General features: G+C 34.5%; 2 protein-coding genes and 1 long non-coding RNA gene across 3 annotated transcripts; 1 reads left to right on the plus strand and 2 right to left on the minus strand.

The window, feature by feature from the left end:
- The first annotated feature begins 1692 nt into the window (after positions 1-1692).
- On the plus strand, positions 1693-2732 carry LOC122293232. Its single transcript, XR_006237215.1, has 4 exons — positions 1693-1818; positions 1911-2005; positions 2073-2322; positions 2439-2732. It is a non-coding gene; the product is annotated as an uncharacterized LOC122293232 (long non-coding RNA).
- A 5985-nt stretch (positions 2733-8717) lies between these two features.
- LOC122293900 (60S ribosomal protein L10a-like) lies at positions 8718-12566 on the minus strand. Its single transcript, XM_043102349.1, has 6 exons — positions 12457-12566; positions 12193-12243; positions 11285-11504; positions 10184-10349; positions 9631-9836; positions 8718-9005 (listed from the first exon to the last, which is right to left on the minus strand). The coding sequence occupies exons 2-6, from the start codon at positions 12195-12197 to the stop codon at positions 8952-8954; spliced, it is 651 nt and encodes a 216-aa protein (XP_042958283.1). The 5' UTR covers positions 12198-12243; positions 12457-12566; the 3' UTR covers positions 8718-8951.
- Positions 12567-15091: 2525 nt separating this feature from the next.
- On the minus strand, positions 15092-20930 carry LOC122293901 (transmembrane 9 superfamily member 5). The gene is made up of 8 exons (XM_043102350.1): positions 20781-20930; positions 18602-18919; positions 18470-18510; positions 17577-18165; positions 17354-17485; positions 16583-16739; positions 16007-16491; positions 15092-15332 (listed from the first exon to the last, which is right to left on the minus strand). Exons 2-8 carry the CDS (start codon positions 18808-18810, stop codon positions 15116-15118), a joined length of 1830 nt encoding a protein of 609 aa, XP_042958284.1. The 5' UTR covers positions 18811-18919; positions 20781-20930; the 3' UTR covers positions 15092-15115.
- Positions 20931-22667: the final 1737 nt, after the last annotated feature.

Genomic DNA, 22667 nt, shown 5'->3' on the forward strand with positions numbered 1-22667 from the left:
GCTTTCATTTTTAAATAACTAATTAGATATTTATATTTTTTTAATTATTTAACTTATAATTTTTATGTTTTTGTAAACCTATCTATAAACCTCACAATAATTGCATAAGACTGAATTAGACGCATTATGGGAAGGAAACCGATAGATGAATCATGATTATCAATCATTAACTTTCATGCTAACTTCACTGTTAGTATTATCCTTTAGTTAAGTCGTGTAATGTTTAATTTTGTTTAATTTCTAAAACAATGTGAAATACTTGAAGTTTGAGTTGTTACTTGGTGCCTGGTAGTGTACCATGGTGGTGGTTGGGACTATGCTTTTGGAGTTAAGAGGAGTTGGTTATTTCTTTAATTATTTAACTTAATTTCCATATAACTTTGGTGATGGTAGTGTAAGTCTATATAAAATTGTGACTTTAGTTGTCAAATTGATGGGATTAGAGAAGGAGTCAAGGAGGGAGTTGTAAGTTGTAAGTTGTAACTTGCAATAGCCCTCTACAGGTATAAATCTCATTAGTGAGTATGTTCTTGTGTGATGCCTTATTGTTTACATTTTGCAAGTGTGCATTTAGATCTTGTGTTGCTGCTTACTTGATTAGATTTTAATGGTTATGATTCTAGGATTTTAGGTGCTTTTAAAAAAAGATAAAAAGAAATTTATAGCAGGATTTATGTGCTTTTTTATTGCATGATGTTGTCTTTTAATTTACATTAGGGATTTAGGTGTTTTAATGTTTATGATTCTATGAATTTAGAAGCTTTTGATTTGGATCTTGTCATGTTTTTTATTTTTTTGTTTATTTTTTTTATAGTATTTTCTGGCCCAGCTCGAAACAGCAGCTCGCTGGGCCATTGCGATCAAAACTCCAACATTCGACTTCAAAGCTTCAATCGGAGTCGAAGTCCAACTTGGCCTCTAACTTTGGTTAGAGTCAGAGGTGGGAATTGAGCTTTCCGACGTCGGAGCCCAGCCTATGGATAAACTAGAATTTATAACTAGAGTTATTCCCAAACAAAATTTTAAATGTAAATCTGACATGTTTATATTTCTTTGAATTTACAGTTATTTGATACAAGAAACCTTGCAATGATATTCTTATACTTACTCTAAGAAAAATATTTTTATCACATTGATACTTTAAGTTCGACACTCATAATTTCAAAATTTAAACCAATATTTATGAACTAATCTTATCATCACTCATTTGTATATGAACACCAAAATACAATATTTCCTCCAATTTTAAATTCATAATTTAAACCATTTTGAATGAATTAATAGTTCATCAAAATTCCACTTTTGGAAGCGAACGCTTACACACAAAACACATTCTAATTTTGAATGAATTAGCTTTCCTTTGATTAAACTATTTTGCCGTGTTCTTTCTTTTATATCTCTCTATAATAATAAGCGCCTATCCCGCTGCTACAGGAATGAGCAGTAAATTCTCATTTCGTTTCTGTGTATTTCATGCCTTCACTCTTTCATGTGTTTAGTCTTTTTTGTCCTTTTTCTTTATCTTTTTACTTTTCTACTTTTCTCGATTCTTCTTCTCTTCGTCTCTCTCTTCTCTCTTATCTCTCTCTCCACTCCCCATCTTGCTGAACCTCTTTCTCTCTCTCTCTCTCTCTCTCTCTCTCTCTCTCTCTCTCTCTCTCTCTCTCTCTCTCTCTCTCTCTCTCTCTCTCTCTCTCTCTCTCTCTCTCCGTTTATTCCTCTTCGCAGAACCTCCATCAAGTTCTTTATGCTTCAACACTTAATTTCTTACTTGTTCCTCTTATTTCCAGGAGGCTACTAGATTTTTGCAATCAAAAAGTGAGTTAATCTCTCTCTCTCTCTCTCTCTCTCTCTCTCTACCTTGGGTTTCTCAAAGAATTCTTAGCCAGGCTAATATATTCTTAAATCAGATAGAGGTATTGATCAAGAAGTCAAATACAAGCCTCTACCTGCAGGTCCAAGCACTAGCACTCGTTCAGAGACCAAGGAATCTGAAAAAGCAAAGGTTAGAATACTCAGTCAATCCTTACTTGACTCGTGATTTTCATAACTGAGATTTATAACATTCCCAGGTCTCTATTCTTGAGAATATTTACTGGAAGGAAGTTGGTGTACTTTCTGCAGTGTGGATTGTTGTCCTTGGACTGCAGATCGCCAAGGTTTTAATCAGCTTTGTGCATATTTTTTTTCTAAAAGTACTTTATGATTAGTTTTCCTTTGTTTCTCGCATCAATGAGCTAGATTGATGGATTTCTCTTGTGATGGATACAAAATCATACAACTACTTGTTCGGTGCTGTATTGGGTACTAAACCTATTGCAGGTACCTTTAAACAACTTCAACTAGAATAGAAGAGTTGCGGGCTCGGATGCTAAGATTCTTGAAAACTATTGCTTGAGCATCTTGGTGATGGTTTATTTTCCTTTTGTCATCCTCAGATCACAATAACTGTTTGAGTGACTTCATATAAAGCCGTGAACCTGTACAAAGGGCAGAGAGTGATCACATCAAAAGGAGAAGCAGACACAAATTGGCGAGTGCACCAGCTGGTTCTTTATAGTCCAATCAAATCATCATCATGATAAGCACCTAATCCACAAATTAGTGGCATGCAGTCTGATATGGACTGAGAAATTAGCTCAATTTGTTTGACATTTTGGCCTCTGAATTAATCAAGTAGTATGCTCTTGGGCTAGCTGATGCTGCTCTATATATATATATATATGTTTTTTTCACCCTTTTATTTACCTAACCAAAGAAAAGACATTATTCAATAATCTTACAGAGCTTGTCTTGTCATTGAGGCGCACGACTTTATATACACATATATTATTGATGTCCACTCATTTCACTTTATCACCCAATTATTGTCGTGGAAGCTTGCAAATAATTACCGCACATGGGTTTGATCATCCGGTAATTTCGATGTACATTTTTTACTTGTTTCAACTTTTTGTTTATGAAAGCATGACATAAGAGTGACTCCATCCATGAATTAATATTGTAATGCATGAAATCGTAATTCGTAAAAAGATGACGGATTTTTTATTTTATTTTTTACATTTTTGGATAATTTAATTAAGATATCTTATTCCCTGAAAGCCGGAGAAAACATTATTACTGTTAGATAACAGATCTGTGAAATATTTTAGAGAGCGAGAAAGAGGCTTTTAAAAATATTTATTTTCTCTAAATAAAGCAAAATTATTGCTCGAGCCCTTTAATTGCTTGTCTTACAGACAAAAATATTGAATTTAATATGCTAATTTGAGTGGGTTAGTGAGTGAGAGTCTCTAGAGTGGTGGATTCAATTATATGGGTGAATTGATTAATTGCATTCATAAATAAAATAAACCAACACCTTTTTGTGTTATTTAAAAATTGCCTAATCACTATAATGAGTTGATGCCTTGGTTGTTGTTAACCTTGATTCCACTACTATTACTACATGACAAACACTATTACTTCATTCATATTAGCTATAGCTAGCTGCAAACACTATTGTCATGGTTATCATCTCTATTTGCAACGTCTAGCTCGTCATCATCATTACTTATAGATTGGTCTTGAATCTTGATTTAATTGGACATATAGGAAAATAGGATTAAATACCATAATATTTAAACGTTAACACTAATCTTGGGGTTTTCCAATCAAAAGATTTTTAGGATATAATAATTTCATTTGTAAGGATCGTTCACATATATAAAAGTACTATTTAATTTTAAATTTTCAATTTTTTACCTATTTATTACTTAATCATTATAATTTTTTTAAACTTTCAAATGAAACAAAAAAAAAATAATATAAATTTTTCAAATTTTAAAATAAAAATTATATTAAAAAATTATATGCTTAAAATATTTTGAGGAAATTTCCCTACGATGCCGACGTCACCTCAGATCCTCAAGTTCTTAATCAGCCGCTAAGGACCATATATATATATATATATATTTTTTTTTTTTTTGAGGAATACATTATTACTAGCTCCAATTATATAAGCTTTCCACATGTATATTGACTTGAGGTCTCCTCCACTTTGTCAGTGCTCCTACCATGCATCCACCCATTAAACATTTAGAGTGAAATATTGTATTATTTTATTATGAACGACTAATTAGTCTTTGCCTCAATTAATTATATATTCATGGGGATACTTTTTTTAAAAAAATATGTGAACAAATGTAGGGATTACACTTACTCTAATCTCTTAATCATCCCCACCCCCGCCGCCCCTGGCCCCCCTTGGATTCGTCGATCAGTCTAGGCAATGGCTGCAGTGACAGCAGCATCACGGTGATCGAGACCAATAAAAACATTTTTTTGCGTCAACTTGGCCAATAATTCCGCACGTCGTTTGGTTCTTGACTCCTGAGGCTTTAGAGGCCCATTGCAATAATTCAAAACAAATCATGACTACACCTAACTTAGCCAATTTAATATATAAATATATATATTGCCCTTTTAATAAATTAACAGTTTTTGTTATCCGATTTTTTTCTTTTTATTCAATAAAATAATCTAAACTTCATAATTTTAAATTATTAATTTATTTTTTTAATGGAATTATTAGCTAACATCATGCAGGATACATCATTAATTAATTAGTAATTACATCAAGGTATGCACTCCACCATAAATTATTTTATATATTAGCAATTTATATTAAAAGGAATATAAATCAAAAGGTGCGACGTGTTAGGTACATCATTGCCTAATATATAAATTAAAAATTAGATTTAATTAAACACGTTTCCGGGCAATAAAATATAATTCAGAGTATGGGATTTGGACTCTATGTTTGGGATTCGAATAATTGAGTGGACCCCACTCCATTAGGAAACATGCTGGTTGGAGATTGAAATAATTCAATAATTGCCACCACTACTCATTTTTTTATTTTCCATAACAAATACATTGCATGTGGGTTTCCCTTGTGTGTATTATCACGTATACAAACCTCCCACATTCTTCTCACGAAATAAAACTGTTCTTCATTGACCCACTCCGACTCCTATCATTTCGCTCCTCACCTTCTATTTTCTCTCACTTATTTTCTCTACTTTTTTTTGCCCTATATCATAGAATTTGCATGTGGGTTTCTGTTTTTGTTGATAAAGCTCTGTATGAAGAGATTTTGACCGTTGTCTTCTTTGGTTTTCTCTTTTTTGCGCTGTTAGGAGGGTTTTCTGATGGAAAACGGTGCAGATTCGACCTCCCAGGATTTTTTCAGCTATACCCATGTCTAACATCTTCGGTTTCAGTGGTAAACTCTCGATTTTTTTAGAAAAACATAAATGATATACTTTAAGTGTTCTTCTAAATAACATACTCAGTAAAGAATTCATCAAAATTAAGTCGTTAACCTCTCTCTCTCTCTCTCTCTCTCTCTCTCTCTCAACAAAAACGATGACCCTCTGTTTTAGACCAGACAACTCTGATCTGTAAGATTTTTACAGGTCTTCTGTAACTGTCAGGCGCCGCAGCTATGATACTACATCGCTCTTTTGTATCTGTCAGGCGCTGCAGCTATAATGCTACATCTCTTGTCTCTTGTAGAGAGATGCTTTACGAAAGATGTTATGAAGCAATAGAGTGATACTTTATCATAATTTTCTCTATAAAAGAATTATTCAGCTCATCTTCTTTCGCATCTCATATTCTTCACTTTTCTAAATTTAGTCTGCATTCTTACTCTGTAATCTCTTTCTGCTTTCTCACTTTGCAATGGCTCAGCAATCTTCTCATTACCAATATATGAAGTATTCTGCACCTCGTTCACCAGTTGTTTCTTCTTCTTCCGTAGGTGCTATAATGCAATCCAATAATGATCTGACTAATAAGTCAGATAATGAAATTATCGACAAGCTTGTGAGTCTCAGTACCCGATACTCATCAACCCTTGTCGCATATTCTCAGCGACTACAATCTAGGACTGGTGGGGTTGACAAACTCTACGAGAATATTTTTATCCTTCAGCGGCTTCTTATGAAGTCCAACATGAAGATAGAAGCACTAAAGGGAGAGAACAGATATTTAAAATCCTTACTTAACTCTTCTTTTCGAATGACTACTCCTTTATATAGGAAAGACATGCAGATTTTTGAAGAGCAAGAGCGTTTAAAGATTGAGGTAAAGAGTCTCAAATTTCTGTAATTTTGCTTCTTGATAATAAAATAATACTTTACAAATATTGATATTTATGTTTCTATCTTCTGTTAGATCTTTTATGTGTTTCATTTTATTTCTCTTTTAATAATGCACACTTTCTTACAAAACCGTCATATGAAGCTGAAATATTAATTGTATTTAAGAGATGGTATTTTAGATCTAATAATTTCATTCATCTCCCACATGAATGTTCTCTAAATCCCAACTGAAGCTTCTCATTTTACAAATTTTGTTAGTTACAGTTCACTTGTAAAATCTTTACTTGTTATTTGGAAAAATTCCACGGGATCAAGATATCAACAATCATGACAGTGCTGCTGCTCTCCTTCTAAATAGGTTGATTCATATGAATAACCTCAGTTGCTTCAGTATACTGAATGAGATGTAATTATTTCTTCTGTTCTTTATTTTAGGGCCTTTCACCCCTCTCTTACCTACTGTTGAGCGGTGCATAGCAGTATTGCTAATTGCTGAACGTGTCGGTGGTGCCGGCGTCGCAGACGATAGACTTACAAACGCTGTACAACATGCAGGGATGGGACCCGTACGCCTACGCATTCGAGGCGGATGAGGAAGATGTGAGTTTGGTTTTTAATGACCCCGCTTGTGGGACCATCATTGACAATATTGCCATCAAAAAGCTCTTCACTTCTGATAGGCCCAAAGATATCCCTTTCTTTGCCTCTCTCTCATCTTTGGCAGGAGAAAAGTCAAAAATCTAAACTTAAAAGCTAAAGCTGGATGGTGATTTGAATAATTTTCGGATCTTAGTTTTATCTAAATATATTTTTTTAAATTTATTAGTTTGTCTTCATATTTTCTTCTTCTTGCTTGACTTGCTCTTTATTTTTAATAATTGGTAAATCCAACAGAGAATCGTTATAAAGATAGCAGCAATAATATGTATATTAATCTAATATAATTGGTCAAAAGGCCATTGCGGAGCATTAGGCAGCTGTGGGCTCGATTGCTCTGCATCGCGTGGGGCTGCGAAGATTCAAGAAATCGTAGTCATATCCAGAACCGTATATTTGTGACCTTGGTGCCTTTTGATAAAGTGGGCTTCTTTTTTCCAAAAAATAATTGCAAGGGCATGTGATGCTTCTCTTGTCTTTACATCCTAATTGGAGGTTCCGGTAATTGTAAAAATCAAAGTGACACTTTTTTCATCACGAGTCAATCGGATTCCCAACAAATATGAAAGCAGAAATTTGATTTTTACAGTTTTTAAAAAATTATAATGATTAGATAAAAGTAGAAATTTGAGAAGTTTTGAAACATAAGGCATGCCATTAACCCATGATGTAAGCAACCAATCAAGTGCTTATAATACTACCGGCAACCTATTCATGATTAGCTTTAATTAAAATAGACAAATATCTAAACAAACAATTTTCTAAAATATAATAAAGTAATATAATTTTTTATTTTAAATTTTATGATCTTCAATTTAAAATGTCTCGCATCAACGCTCTGGTAGGCTGGCTCGTGCATGATCTATTATTGGCGCGCATGTATTTTTTCTTGTGTTTGGTATTTTTTGAAAGTGCGATATGATTCTTAAAAGCAAAGCAAATCATATAAAATGTGGAAAATTTTCAAGTGTTGGAAATTTGAAATTGTCCATATCTTAAAAGGCTACCACTTACCATCTCAGAAAAGAATTAAGTAGTCTTGTTCATATTAGACATTTGAAAGTGATCGTATTTAAAATATTATCCCTTGCCTTCTTCGAAAGACTTTTCCAAGAAAAGAAAAAGTTGGTGGAGATCAAGAATCAAATATATAGCTCATGATGCGAAAAAGTTGAATTATTTATTATATTTTATGTTAGAATTTGAAAAAAATAAAATATTTATATGAGATGAAATAATTTGAACTATATAATTAAACCAAATCTAACATATTTATTCAAGTGATAAAAGTCTTGATTTTGGTGCTATGCTTTTATCATTTTGTGTTGATTTAATAGTGAAGGTTATACATCAGACTTTCAACCATGGTCCATGTCTTTGGGTACCACAATCTATTATTGTTATAAAAGACAATTTGATATGTTCCAATTTCTCAGATATATTTTAATACAATTGCTGTATTTTTTTTTTATACCATTATTTACTTTCATGGAAAAATTTTACATTTATATTTTACATTTATATACAAAAAGACCTTATAATTTCAATAATTTAGAAATAGATCCCTCCATTAACTTTTAAATCTATCAACATTACCGGAAAGAAAATTTGTATTTATATTTTAAACTGTAAAAAACGTTGAAGACTTGTTTTATCAATTTTCTTTTTAATTTCAAATTTCGTAATTTTCAACAACATATCTTTAATTTAAATTTTTGAAATTTTTTCTTTAAGTACAATCAGCATTTCTCCGACGGAAAACACAGCCAGATAAAAGAACCGCCACGTGTCATCTATAATCTAAAAAATAAATAAAATTTTCAGTGTGACCCGAACAAATAACAATTGTGGATGTTCCAGTCGTAATTACGTCCAGAATCGGGGTGAAAAATGCAGTAGAAATGGCCAAACTTCAAGAAAACATTCAACAATGCATTATAGCGCTAGTGAGAATGAAGAAAAGGTTTGCCTGCCTCTACCAGAAAATAAATGTAAGACCATATGTTATCTATCTTTCCGAAGAACAGAGGAAGGTAACAGCCAACCAACAAGAAACCTTGACCATTTGAAAATAAAAAATTACTTGCAGGTAGTATTACAGCTCGGGTGAGCTTTTTTCCTACAAAACTCCCTTGCCAAGAGAACTCAGTATACGCGTACTGGCTTCCCCATGGTAGTCTTAAGCGACAAACTCCTCACCTGATTTCAAGAAAAACAATGTCAAAACACAATGAAACATGTAATCCTTGAAGGATTTAAAATAAAAACACATGAAGATTTTCTTAATGCAAACTAAAAGAAGGACGAAACACAAAAAACAGCATTATCTGGTTACCCAATAAGATGAATTTAAGGTGTAGATAATAAATGATTTTATAAAGCCAAAACGTTTATTTCCCAAAAAAAGGCAATAGGAGAGGAAAGCACTCTTGACATACCCTATTTGCTTTAAAATAAAAACGTCAGAGCCAAATTGCTGTACAATGTTGAGGTCAATCTTTTGGAATGAGTGGTTGGATTTTATTGTTTTGTTGCAGAGTGTGGCAAACGGGTGAACAGTGTGACTGCTACATATGTGCACAGGGCCATTTATAAGGAACCATTCAGACAAAAGACTCAACATATGGTCGTGCCATAGAACATTCAGACAGATCAAAATATGATTTTTTTCTGATGACTAGAAAAAATCAAATAGACAAAGAGGTGTCCAAAGTACTCAAACAAAAGGTTAAATTTGTCTACATCTAATAAGAAATTCAATTATCTTACTTATAAAAAAACAAACAGTTATCTAGATAACAGAATACAGAGGAAGAGAACTTACATTTTGCCAGTTCTTTTTCAACAATGAAACAAGAAAATTAACACTCATTTGAACATTTTGGAAGACCTGCTTCTCCTCCATTGCAACATTCCCAACAGCAACTCCCATGCAAAGAACCTTCTTCAATTGGAACTTAACCATAGCTTTTGTCTCGTTAACTTTGGACTCAATTGATTCTTGATGAGTAACAAGCGTTGGGAACTTGCCTGTGTCAGTAATAAACAAACAGAATCGCACCCCAATAGGCCCAATTAGAAAGTCTACCAAGTAATAATAGAGTCTTCAAAGGCAAAAGATAAAAAATATATTATGCATCTACTGCTGCTAAATAAAATCTCTAAATATAATCTCCAATATCAAATGCACCACTTCAATGAAAGAGTGACAAGGAAAAAAAGGCATAACTAATTAATTTCCATATTGCTTATATTTTAAACCATCAAATAATGTAAACAACAAAAAGATACAAAAGCCAAAACAATATCATTATTAAAAATGTCCTGTAGAGATAACAGCCAAAAGGAGATGTAATATATTTATATAGTATACTTGCCTGCCTTGTTCAGGCCAGGGCCCAAAAGACGGGGGATCTGCTTAATGACAGCTTCTGATGCTAAAAAGGCATGGTATTTCTTGGCAAGTTTCTTAACCAACTTCTTGTTTTTGTTAAGCTTTTTTAATGCTTCGACGTCCATATAATCTAGACCAATCTTCTCTGCCTGCATGGCATTGAAAATAATGTAAAACAACTTATTCTGAAGCAGGCACAAAGTTAGAACACATGGGAAAAATAAATGCACAAGTGGAAAAGAGTACGTAACAAAAATTCAATTTACCACCAGAAAGTAAGACAACTGCAAGATTTTATACACACCACTTAGAAAGCTTGAAATTAGACAAGAATATCAGTGCACTCACCCAATAATTAGCAGAACTACTTTAAATCTGTATACTAAAAGCAACCAAGTAATAATGTTAACAAGGGAAAATAGGGATGTGCTAGGGACAATGGTTGCCAGATAGCAGATATCCAAACATGAAAATAGACAAGGATTCATAAAATGGAGTAATCACTTGCTAAGATATTGATATCTACATGTTTTTCTGTACAATTTCCTCAGACAAATCTTCCCCTTCATGCTCTCAATGGGAAAACAATGTGAAGATTTTACTTTCGATTGAAAATATCTCAGAGGAGAAATTCAAAGGGTACGGTATTTACAGGTACGCATTGCAAAAATCCAGGATATCAATATGTAAAATTATATGATCTACAAAAAATTTCCTTTCCTTCTAAATGTTAGACAGATTTCTTTCCAAAATATTTAATAACATTGCACATTTTTTTTTTAAAGATAAGTAATCCCAGAGACTGCAAAGCAAAATGTCTTTAATCCAGTTAAACCCCGGCCCACGTAACACATCCCCATCACATGGATCAGTTATAAGTCACAAAGCTCAGAATAAGAGGTCATAACAAACTTCAGAGACAACGATAATCAGTACCACCATCAAAGAAACCAAAAGAATATAGGCACTTGAATCTACAAGATATAAGGAAACAACTAAAGATGTGGAGCCTTGTTCAAGATGCAACCTATAAAAAAGTTGCTACAATTTTTTTTGTTTCAGCCATGTACAGTAGTATCAGTACCTCTTCAACATGTTGGGCATCTCCAAGCATGCAGACTTTCATCTTGGGACGAGGGATGTGTGGCAACTTAACAGAACCACTGAATCGCTTATCCTTCTGGGGATCATAATTTTTCAGCCCAATCTGGAGTTCAATGGTCTCAGTGAAATTACGCTTCTTATCTCTGGATCCGCTAAAAAGAGTGGAGATAGCCTCTCTTACAGCATCACTCTGAAGCTTACTGTACAAGGATCAAACAAGTCAGATAGGATATACTAAAATGCATCACCTTGATTACTTCCTCCATAATTATCACATGATAAGATTTCTACTAATGACGACAGAATAATGAAGTGCTTGGGGGACTCTGAGAGAAAGCACTAGCCTTCAATGTTCAGTTTATAAGCAACACCATTGACCGTCAGTCCTAATAAAAACTAATAATCGACAGCAACATGATCATGATTCTGCCAACACATTTCAACGGATCACTGCCCCAATAAACAAAGAGACTGACTAACACAATCATACACAAGCTCTGCCCACAGCTTTACTGAAGAATAAAGAAACAGTATTGAGATCATTACAACTAGCCTACAGCCATCCATGGGTAATTTTAGCTTCAGTGAGAGACTACGAAACAGGTTCTGCATATAGGATAAGTATTCTACCAGTATTTTAAAACAATAAAATCCAACAAAGTTATTTAACAACAACGATAAAACGAAAAGGTTCAAATACAAATGAAACTCAATTTCAATAGTCTTAACCCATCAACTCTCATCTGATTATTATCAATTATACAATTTGCATTGCTAATCATCACAAAAGCTTCCACATTTACTACTTCCAAAACTCCAAAAGCTAGACCCTCCTGACATGATTCGGTATACGAAAAAAAGACACCCACAAGCTGAGATTTCGAATACCTCATATTTGAAAGTCTGTTTTTTCCACAGTCCAACTAAAATCTTTTCCTCCTGCAAACAAAACGATATCACGTCAAAAGGAAGGCCAACTTACAGAAATGACACAAAAATATACATCCAGATATATTATGATTTAAGATCGGAAAATAAAACACATCACTCGAACACTCAAAAGTCCACATCATTTCTCGTGACTTCTCAGGAAACAAAAAGAGGACTGCAGATCTAGAAATGAAGCAAGGGAGCAGGGCAGAGAGAAGTTACCCAGAACAAAGAGGAACTCCACGAGTCTAGCGGGATTTCTGACGGCTAAGCATTCAGTATATATAGCAATAGGAAGAACGGGCATGGCTGATAAACCCTAACAAAAATGTACTTATGTCGAGCCATGGTGGACTCGGCATTGGGTGAGTGTCCAAGACCTTAGCCCAGTTCAGATTCATGGCCCACATCTGATATGGGCTTGAGTAATATTATTCAAATTTGGTCTCAAAGTCCAGCTTTGATATGTTTTGATTGTTTGAATAATTATTTATTATTCTATATTTCTTCTATATTAGATTATTTTATTCTATCTAAAAAATATATATATATAGAGAGAGAATATAATTACTCAGATGCTTGTCAGCTTAATATGAATTAATATTATATACGGTTATAGAGTGTACAAGTACAGTTTCGAATAAAATTTCTTTTTAAAGTTGAAAAATGTATTATCTACTGTACCAGTATCCTGTAGTAACTATTTTATAGCGAGAAATACTACTCATCATCACACACCATATATTAACATGTAATTTATTATTTTTATCCTTCTATTTAAACACGCATATTTACATAACAATACGTGTATTTGAATAAAAGAATAAAAATGATAAATCAAAATATTGATATATAGTATAAAAAATTATAAGTAAAATTTTTCTTTTTCGGCCAATAAATGACAAATGTGATCATCTCAGACCGCTCAGAATATTATAAAAAGTTATCGAAAATTCAAAATCATCCATTTGTAAAAAATTAATGTGGACTTATAAAACATTTCTAAAATCCCGTTGTTCTTTCAAGTTTTCTCATCTCGCACAGACGCATTTTCCCTCCAACTCTCAAGCATTCGCATCATTTTGTCATTCAATAAGCCTGAAAATCTAACCATTTTAGCCATTACATAACGGATTATGAATAAAATAAAATAAAATAAAAACCCAAATTTCCACATCCAATGTCTCCCATCCTCTTCTTCAACACTCACTCTTTCATCTTAGGAAAATACTTTGGGTTCCGACGATGGATTCCGATAGTCTTTTTTTATTATTATTTAATGAGTAAGTATTTTTTAATGGTATTGTGAATTTTTTTATAAAAAAAATTAAGAGATTAAAAAAATACATGAAAAAAAAATGCCTTGTCGGTGACTTTTATCATCCTACACCCTCGATGGGTGTAGCAGTGTCCATTTTGTGCCAGGATCTCAACGCACAAACACCAGATCTCTCCAATTGATAGGGAAGCACTCTCTGAGTTGCAGACTGCAGTCAAAGCAATGCAACATCTTACCTCATATAGTTCTTTACAACAAAGTCAACACGAAATATCATCAAACAATATCATCTAGAATTTGTTTGAACTAAATACATATAGAATCCTTTGTTACCTCTAAAGATTAATTTGTTTACATGGAAGATGTGATAAGGTGGAGTGGCATCAGACTTGAAGATACAAAATTGTGTCATCCCTTTAATATCTCAATGCAGTTGTTGTAAAAAATATATTGAAAGTAAAGTACATCTTTTTTATGGCTGTCCTCTAGCTAACATAAACTCTATGTCCAACAATTTTTACGTATTCTTTGTACATTTTATTAATGTGATTAGTTCTATAACTTTTTTTTAATATAAAATAACTGTTTTGATCAATCACATTTAAGTGTATAAAGAATACACAAAAATAACAGCAAATAGCAAAACTGTCTAGCTAATGAGGTTTGGGCTTATTTCTATGAATTTTACTACATACAAGCACAGTTGAGCACTAATCTGTGTACCAATACTGATTTATTCATACTTAAAATTTAAATTAACACTGTTTTCAATAAAATTTACTTTTTGACCAATCACATCATATTAGTGCACAATTGTGCTTGCAACTATATTTTTCCTATTTCTATAACTGGTTTGGAACCTCTTCCCTTTGCTCTAATTCATGGAAACAAAATTGCTCTTGCTGTGGCCTTATTTTCAAGGATTAGATCAGGTTCACATTATTGTTTCTTTGGTTCCGTCACTTATACCATGGGAGATCTTTTTTTGCTCGAAATGTTGCCAAATATGAAAACTCTCCCAGAACTATTGCACAACTCACAACTGTGCAAAAGGATTAAAGTTTGGTTACAGGAGCTGAATTCATTGGTTAGGCCTCTAAAGCCTACACCAAAGCAGATGCTTTAATGGGTATTTTCCAGTTGGCAAGGCTTCAAACAAGAGTTATTGTCCCGTTTGGATGTTAAACTGAGTTAAAATGAGTCAAAATCTTTATGAATAGTAATGACTTGAAATGGTAAAATACATCTTGAAAAAAAGTGTAATATTTTACTTTCAATCAAACTAATCCATAAGTGCATAAATAGATGCTGCAGGATCTCTTCAATTGGAAGGAATTGTATAATTCTCACAATCTGCTTGTCCCTACGTGTCTATGCACAAGTATTAGTGCTTGCAACATGCATATGTGAGTGAGTGACGGAATTTTTTTCATAGATATGAAAGAATTTTGTAAATGTTACAATCTTGATAGACTATTTTGTGCCCTCTCCCTCTCTTCGCAGACACAAGAAATGCAAATGCATATCCCCCGTGTGCATGGAGGGAAGGGGAGAAGAGAAAGATGGAACATTTTATCATCACTTGAATGCAGAAAAGCATATTCATTCGCTCTTAACAGCTTGGTACATATGACGAACAAACATTAAGGAAGTGCGAAAACTGATTGTACCCAGAATCAGGAAGAATGCATAGCACATACAAGCATTATAGCCAATGAAGAAGGACAGCTGCATGAAACTGTTCATATTTGACCTGGCATAGAAGTAGATGCTATAGCCAAACATAAAAATGGCTGGCGAGCCTCCACACAACACCGATCTGCATCAGCAAAAGAAAACATGCAGTCAATACACTAAACATAATGCAAATATAAAGCAGAAGATTCATGGTTTTTCCTTCTGACGAAGAAGCTATCACAAAATTCCAATTATACATCTGCTTACAATTGTGTACAGTATTTACGTTTTTGTTGCAATGGAGATAGAAGGATGAGTCTGAAGTTTCGAAAATACTATCAAAATGTTCCACTGCTACAGATAAAAAGTATGAAGCAATAAAATAAAATAAAAAATCATTTGTTTTTAACATAAAACCCTTCCAAAATCCAAAAAGACAAATAAAAAGAAGACCATCTGATCCTTATAACATAAATGGTCTATAATAAACTGGACAGAGCCTTCAGATTCCGATGAAGTATTTGAGGCCAAGCAGCCCATTCGCTCTAAACAGGAAAATTTTCACTATCATTCTGCCTCATCTAGTTAAGAGTTCAAACATGACCTACAGTGTTCAAAATTTGGCCAACCACTGATATTGAGCCTGCTGAAAAGATGTGAGGAACAGACCATTAATTATTTCAAGCCTCACAAACAGAAGATGCCATATTCATCCTCAAAAAATTGTTGACTTTTACTTTTCAAACTATGGAGTGACAATTTCAGAACCCAATTATCACCTGAAAGGAACGAGTATATTGCATGTGCTATACATACCTCCACCACCATTCATGGTCTTCCACAGAGAGCTGAATATATGTCAAGCCAACACTTAGCATCGAAGTTAGCAGAATGACGATGATGAAGGTGATAAATAAAATGCTGCTAAGTGTGCATATTTTGTAGCCCCACATGCTTGCATATAAGTGGTGTAACTCAAGGACAATTGCACTCAAAGATAGAAGGCCTGCAATAAACATTTGACAAGATGTTTTTCGGTACCAAGCTAATGGTGGAATCTCTCGGGGGATTCGCTTTGTGGCACAAGGTGCTTGAAATTCAGATCTAAAACGATATCCAATCACCCCACCGAAGGCAAGTAATGGAATAGCAACGCATGCACACATAAGAAGAATCAATATAATGGTGCCAAATGGAAGTGCGGCTATGGCTCCATAAGATATGGCAACTGTATTAAGAATAGATGCTGTCACAACAAACGGGCCTAGATACAGAATCCCAACAAGACGAACACTCCTTTCCTGGAATCAAATATTGTCTTTGTCACACGGATAACAAGTTACGAAGGAATTTGCAGACAAAAAATGCACTGAAAAAACATCAGGCTCTTACCCATCCAGTCGCAGCAAATTGATTGTGGAAAGAAGCAGCAATGTACCCACCAACCACAGATGAAAGTGAATATATCAAGACAAGAGATGTGAACAAAGCTCCACGATTGTAAGGATAGAGGACACCAAGAAATGCCAATAAGAATAATACAAAAACCCTGAAGGGAAAATGCAGAGACAAGTTGAAAAAAAGGTTCAATTTTCATTCTCATAAGTCAAAGATATTGAAAAACTGTTAGCCTGAATGGCATACATGACCTCTGCAATGCAAATCTGTATGTTAAGTGCTGAAGCATTCCTTTCTATCCCCATCATGATTTGCTAGTTAGTATAGACCGACTGATATGCATTAATAAAGTCACAGACCCATTAAATAAAATGCAGTTGCAGTTCATTAAGCTGGATCCAAAGTACAAAAGCTCAGAGAAGATGACATCCATCAGCAGAAGTACCAGCTGTATGGAGATGCAAGAAATCTGCCAATCAAGGTCTGCCAAGACACTATAGACCATCCAACATCATAATCAACTCTGGAGGTATCTAATTGGAAAATGAAAAGATTAACTAGGCATATAATGTCATATTACCACAGGGCATGGAATAAAGGTAGCTCTGAATGTCAATGAAAGGCTGGTAGAGTACCATCTAATAAGGTGTCCCCTGACACCTAAAAGCCCGGATGATGCTACTCAAAGTATATATTGCAAATGTAGTTTTGATACATTGATACGATGAATTAAGAAAATTAAGAGAATGGTTAAAAGTGTCATACAGGGTTAGCAGCTGGGTACCCACGCCCAAGACAGCACAAAACAAGGACAAATTGGGAGGATGTCTAAAGACGTCACCATGAACATATTTCCAACCAACCTCCTTATCCTCTTCTTCATCCCCATCGGCACACCTGAAATAAATGAACAAGTTTAGGCAGAAAAAGTAAAATAACCACCTACATAGCTCCCCCCAAAACAGAGAAGGCTGAGCAGTGCAATTACTTTCTGATATCATTCTTGAGACGCCGCATTAAAAGCAAGGCAAGCAATCCCATCAAGAGTACAATAATAACAATTGAATTAATGAATGAGAGCCAATGAGTTTGGTGGATAATTGGCACTGATGAAGTCCTTGTATATTTGTCCATCCTGTTCTCAAACTTGGCTGAGCTCTCATTCCAAATAATTGAATAAGTGAAAGTAATATCAATTTCAGCATCTTCTTTTATCTCCACAACATGACTAGGATCACTAAATGCACGTATTTCTATTACTCGGTCCCCATTGTAAAGAGCATCAAACCGAACATGTTTAAAGAGATAATACTTAGGGCCCTCCTCACCCAGAATCTCACTCTCCTCTTCAACTTTCCCAATGAACCCCCACAATGGAAGATCATCAAAATACATCTGGAAGTAAAAATCTTCACTGACAACATCCCTGAACTTTGCAACTTCAGGAACTCTAAGCCTCTTCTGGCAAAGGGTCTTCCCAGTAATGTTTTCCCGGAATTTCAACTCATATAAAGCATTGGTCAAACGATCACCATTCAAGACCTCACCAAAGGATTCCTTCTTCTGGATTACTGGATCTGCAAGCCACAACGTAGAAAACTCAACTTCTACTGCTTAAAAGTAGCACAAAATGTAAGTTTAACAACTACTACATGTAAACACGAATTCATATCAAACACTTTTTTTTTTTTTTTTTTAATTTTATCTTATATATAGGTTACTCATATCGAACAATCTGACTCAGACGGCAACATGATTGGCCATTGAACATGGCAAAGCTCAAAAGATAAAAACACCCATAGAATATGTAAGTTATATTTAATGCTAAGGAAACTACAAAGATTGCTAAAATCTTATTACGCGCCGAAGTAAGTAGCTAACCTGGGCGGCAGAATGGCAAGTCATAGTAGTAGTAGGTCTCACTGCAAGAGAACACAAATAAACATAAAGATCAATATGCATTCATATTAGGATTGGAAATGGAGAGGTTGATATACTCAGAATTTGGGGTACCTAGGATTGTTGAGGGGCCCCACTTTGTTGACATATAAAGGTACAAGATCTCCTATATTGTATCGATGGTGACTCGGAGAAGCTGTGGCGGAGCGGTCTGTGAAGCTTAGTGCTGTGAAAAGGATCACCAAGAGCTTGATTTTGAGTTTAGACATAGATATAGAAGAGAGAGAGATTGCTTTCGAGTGAAATGACATTATTATTCTCATAAAACTCTGCCTGGTATGACAAAACCTATTAAACAAAGCTTCCTACTAAGCTCTTCTGATAAAACTCCTCTTCTATCCATAGAAATTTTAGCCTCGTACTTACATACTCCTGCATTTGGGGAGGAAAATAAGACCGGGTGAGTGGAAAATTCAGTTAAAATACACCCAACCAATTAAAAACAGTTGAGTTAAAAATATTTTGGGGAAGTTAACACTTTCATCACATACATGAAACAGCCTACTGGAACATTATTGAATTTCTTTGCAATTGAAGTGGATGCATATAATTTATAGACAGGTACTGAACTCATAACATTTATTGACCCTTAAAAATATACATAACTGTACATTGTTCACAATATAGAAACTACTCTTACTTCCCTCACATGCTCGGAACTTTTATAATCCATCACTTGTTAACCTTTGGCTGGTATAAAATTTTGCCCTGTATGCAGGGCTATGTGTAACCACAAGGGACCCCTTCTCAACCTTGCCCCAGGTTGAGTGACTTTCCCTATCCATCAAACTAACACGTGTGGAAACTTTCTTTCCGGCAATGGATCACCCATAGTGGTTGCACTCCATCTCAGCCTCAGTATCAGGCCTATTCATTAGGACATTAAAATCTCAAAATATTCATTTTCCTTAAACACATGGCATTCTTTACATTCTCTCGTTTCTTTGCACAATAAAAAAAATATAATCCCTTTCTTAGAAAGTGTCCTATTCATTATAAATAATGCATGTAAAACATGCTTTATTTGACAGTAACTTATGAATGTTTTAACATATATCTCCTATAAATCTTGAGTCATTTATGCGATATGGCACTATGAACCAACAAGAATAAATCCTTTTTTACTGTACGTTCTTAACCCTCAAGTTTTACTAGAGTCCAATTACGCAATCTAAGGCCTGAATAGTTCCTAAACTGGAATCGCTGTTGTTTTTATTTTTCAACAAGATTTCAAACTTCGGCTGAAACTTACCCAATGTCAGTAATTCAATTTTCCAATAGACTTCCATGAAAGATACAACATGTATTCGAACAGAGAAAACATTTCCCCCATACTTGATAAATTTATAGAAAAAAAGAAAGCTTTAGAAATTAAATATCTCAAAATTCAACAGAAAGACTAAAATCTCACCAATGAGACCAAACCGAAGATTTTTATTCTTTTAGCAGAACAGTAGTATCACATCACATTTTAACAAAAAAAATCTTAGAACGGTGGATTTGTCGACAAAATGGGAGCTTGAAATCATGCATTAAACTAGCCTAAATGCAAAAGATGATCCAAATCAGAAAACCTCAAAGTACTTCGCCATAGTTAGCCACTCTGCCACGGCCAAAATAACTCTAAAGCTGCTTGAAACTCGCTAAACCATATAGCTGAACTCTTTGGGGCTTGGTTTTCCTTTTCAAGACCTTCTTCACAATCTTTTGCTCTTCCACCAAAAAGGCTCGAATGATCCTTCTCGGACATCACCTCCAGACAGTACCCCATCATAAGCTCTGTTAACAGTTCTCCGGATCCTATTTCTAGTGACGGGACACTCAGGCCCACTCGCTCTCTTCTTAGTGCTCTGGGACACTAGCTTCCCTCCAGGGATTGGATTTGGTGGCGTAGCTGTGTCGCGTATGTTCCGCGAGAAGCTGAACCATTTTTTAAAAGCTCTCTCTCTCTCTACGCAAGGATTTTGGGCGATAGAATGGGAGGAAGAGAAAAAGAGGAATCCGAACAGATCAAAACTCATTACAGATTCCAACCAGCTAATGCCATCCTCCCCGCAAACAGATACCCAATGGATTCGTAATCTCAAACACGGTCAACTTGAAAAGAGATTAAATCAAAACAACAATTGAGATCACTGAATTCAAAACGAATAAGAGCAAAGCAATAGAAAAGATTCGTTACAAGTCCAAACGCAAACAATTTATGCGGAGAACACGGTGATGTGGGTTTTACCTTGAGCCAGCAAAACAGACCTAGAGAGAAGGTCAAGAGTGTGGCAGGACTCAGGAGTGTTCCAGGGAAGGGAAAATTTGAAGAGGAACATGTGATCTTCTGCGGGTGGGTTAAAAAAATGGATCTGCAAACGGTACCGATAAAATTACCGAAAGCGGGACCGATAACTGTGTTTTGTTTTGTTTTCTTTTTCTTTTACATATTTTTTAAACAAATTTATATCCATCCACTATATATATAAATGCCAAGGTAGGAAAAACAGTATTTTTGTTTGACACATTTTTATTTCAATTTTAGTCTTGCTTATATTCCAAATTTCCATTCTATTATTGCTCTTTTTTCTTCTTTTGCCGTGTATCTTTTTGGACTTTTATATTTGTTGGCATTGTCCTCTCTGGTCATTTCCTTTTAATTTTATCCCTGATTTTATATAAGAAAATTGAAACCAATTGAAATTTTCTCTACCTTTATTGTCTTTTTACACTCTCACTAATTGACCCATTACATAATAGTGGATATTAGAACCCTCAATCCGAAATTCAACAATATCTTCTCGAAAATAAATCCACCGCTTACTGAATTTCTTTTTTCTAAATGACATAAATTCTAGAAGTTTAGTTCACTGCTTACTGAGTTTCTTCTCTCTAAATCACATAATTTATGGAAGACCAATCCACTATATTCCACTGTCTTCTTCAATTTTTGGAACACATCCACTGACTTCATAATTTGTCTAAATCATATTCGATTAACCGCTTGGCTCACTTTCTGAGAGATCAATCACTTTCATAGCATTCTTCAATTTTGGAACACTTCCACTGCCTTTGTATTTTTCTGTCATTCACCGCTTGGTTCACTTTCTAGAAGATCAATCACTTCCATTGCCTTCAATTTTGTGTGCATCACATTTATACTATCTAAATATCATCATCTGCTCTATCGAAATACAATGCACTATTTTTAATACCGTACCGACCACTAATCCAGTACAAGTATTGTACCTGTTTCGTACCGGCCTATATTTTGGCCCGTACCAGCCCGTACAGGCCGATATTTCGACTTTTATCTTCTTCTTTTTTTTTTTCATTTCTTCAAACTGTAAACTTATTTTTTGACTCCCAATTTAGACAAGACTATTTACAATATATATATCCATGTATAATTTAGTTATATATAGACTATTATTTTGAAATTTAATTTATATATATATAATTTATTCATATATCGATTATCCTGAAACGGTACACGAAACGGTATCGGTACCGAAATATTTCATTCCAGTGTCTTAACTGGTACGGTATTCAAAACTTTGATACAACGTCTCCGTGTGCACCTACGCTCTTAGTAAGTGCCTCTTCTTCGTCCGTGCACAACAAACCATCACACAAGAAACACACGGCAAATTGCTCAAAGGGGAGTTCAGCCTCACTCAACACCATCACGCCATTAATCACTCACATCAACCACCATTGCCACCCACATCAGCCACGATAGCGTTTAGACCTTGCAACCAAGAAATAAAAAAAGGGCATCGGACGAGTTGTTGAACCTAGAAAAATAAATCAAACTCCTAACAAGAAGCTAAAAGATCTTAGATTTCATTTACTAGAAAAACCAATACTCTATTTTTTTTTAAAACCCAATGCTCTGTTTGAGGCCGCAAATGAAACCAGATCCTCCATGCATGGCCAACTATCACATGAGAAACACACAGCTAATTGCTCGAAGGGAAGGTCAAGCTCACTTAGCCCCATCACGCAATCAAACCAAAAAATGGCATCAAACGAGTTGTCAAACCAAGAAAAATAAAAACAAACCCTATATATGCGAGTGTCCCTAGGTTTGCATAGGAAAAAATTTGAAGATCATACCAATAACCTCAAAAAT

Source organism: Carya illinoinensis, chromosome 14 (assembly GCF_018687715.1).
Source record: "Carya illinoinensis cultivar Pawnee chromosome 14, C.illinoinensisPawnee_v1, whole genome shotgun sequence".
Taxonomy (NCBI): Eukaryota; Viridiplantae; Streptophyta; class Magnoliopsida; order Fagales; family Juglandaceae; genus Carya; species Carya illinoinensis.

Coding starts and splice junctions, on each gene's coding strand:
- LOC122293900 (XM_043102349.1), bottom strand. Junction 10,350..11,284: donor ATGCCCAACATGTTGAAGAG/GTACTGATACTA, acceptor AATGCCATGCAG/GCAGAGAAGATTGGTCTAGA. Junction 9,006..9,630: donor TGAAAAAGAACTGGCAAAAT/GTAAGTTCTCTT, acceptor TCTTGAAATCAG/GTGAGGAGTTTGTCGCTTAA.
- LOC122293901 (XM_043102350.1), bottom strand. CDS start 18,810: ATGAGAATAATAATGTCATTTCACTCGAAAGCAATCTCTCTCTCTTCT. Junction 16,740..17,353: donor GGTACCCAGCTGCTAACCCT/GTATGACACTTT, acceptor TTTTCCCTTCAG/GGTTTTTGTATTATTCTTAT. Junction 15,333..16,006: donor GACCATGAATGGTGGTGGAG/GTATGTATAGCA, acceptor TTGCTGATGCAG/ATCGGTGTTGTGTGGAGGCT.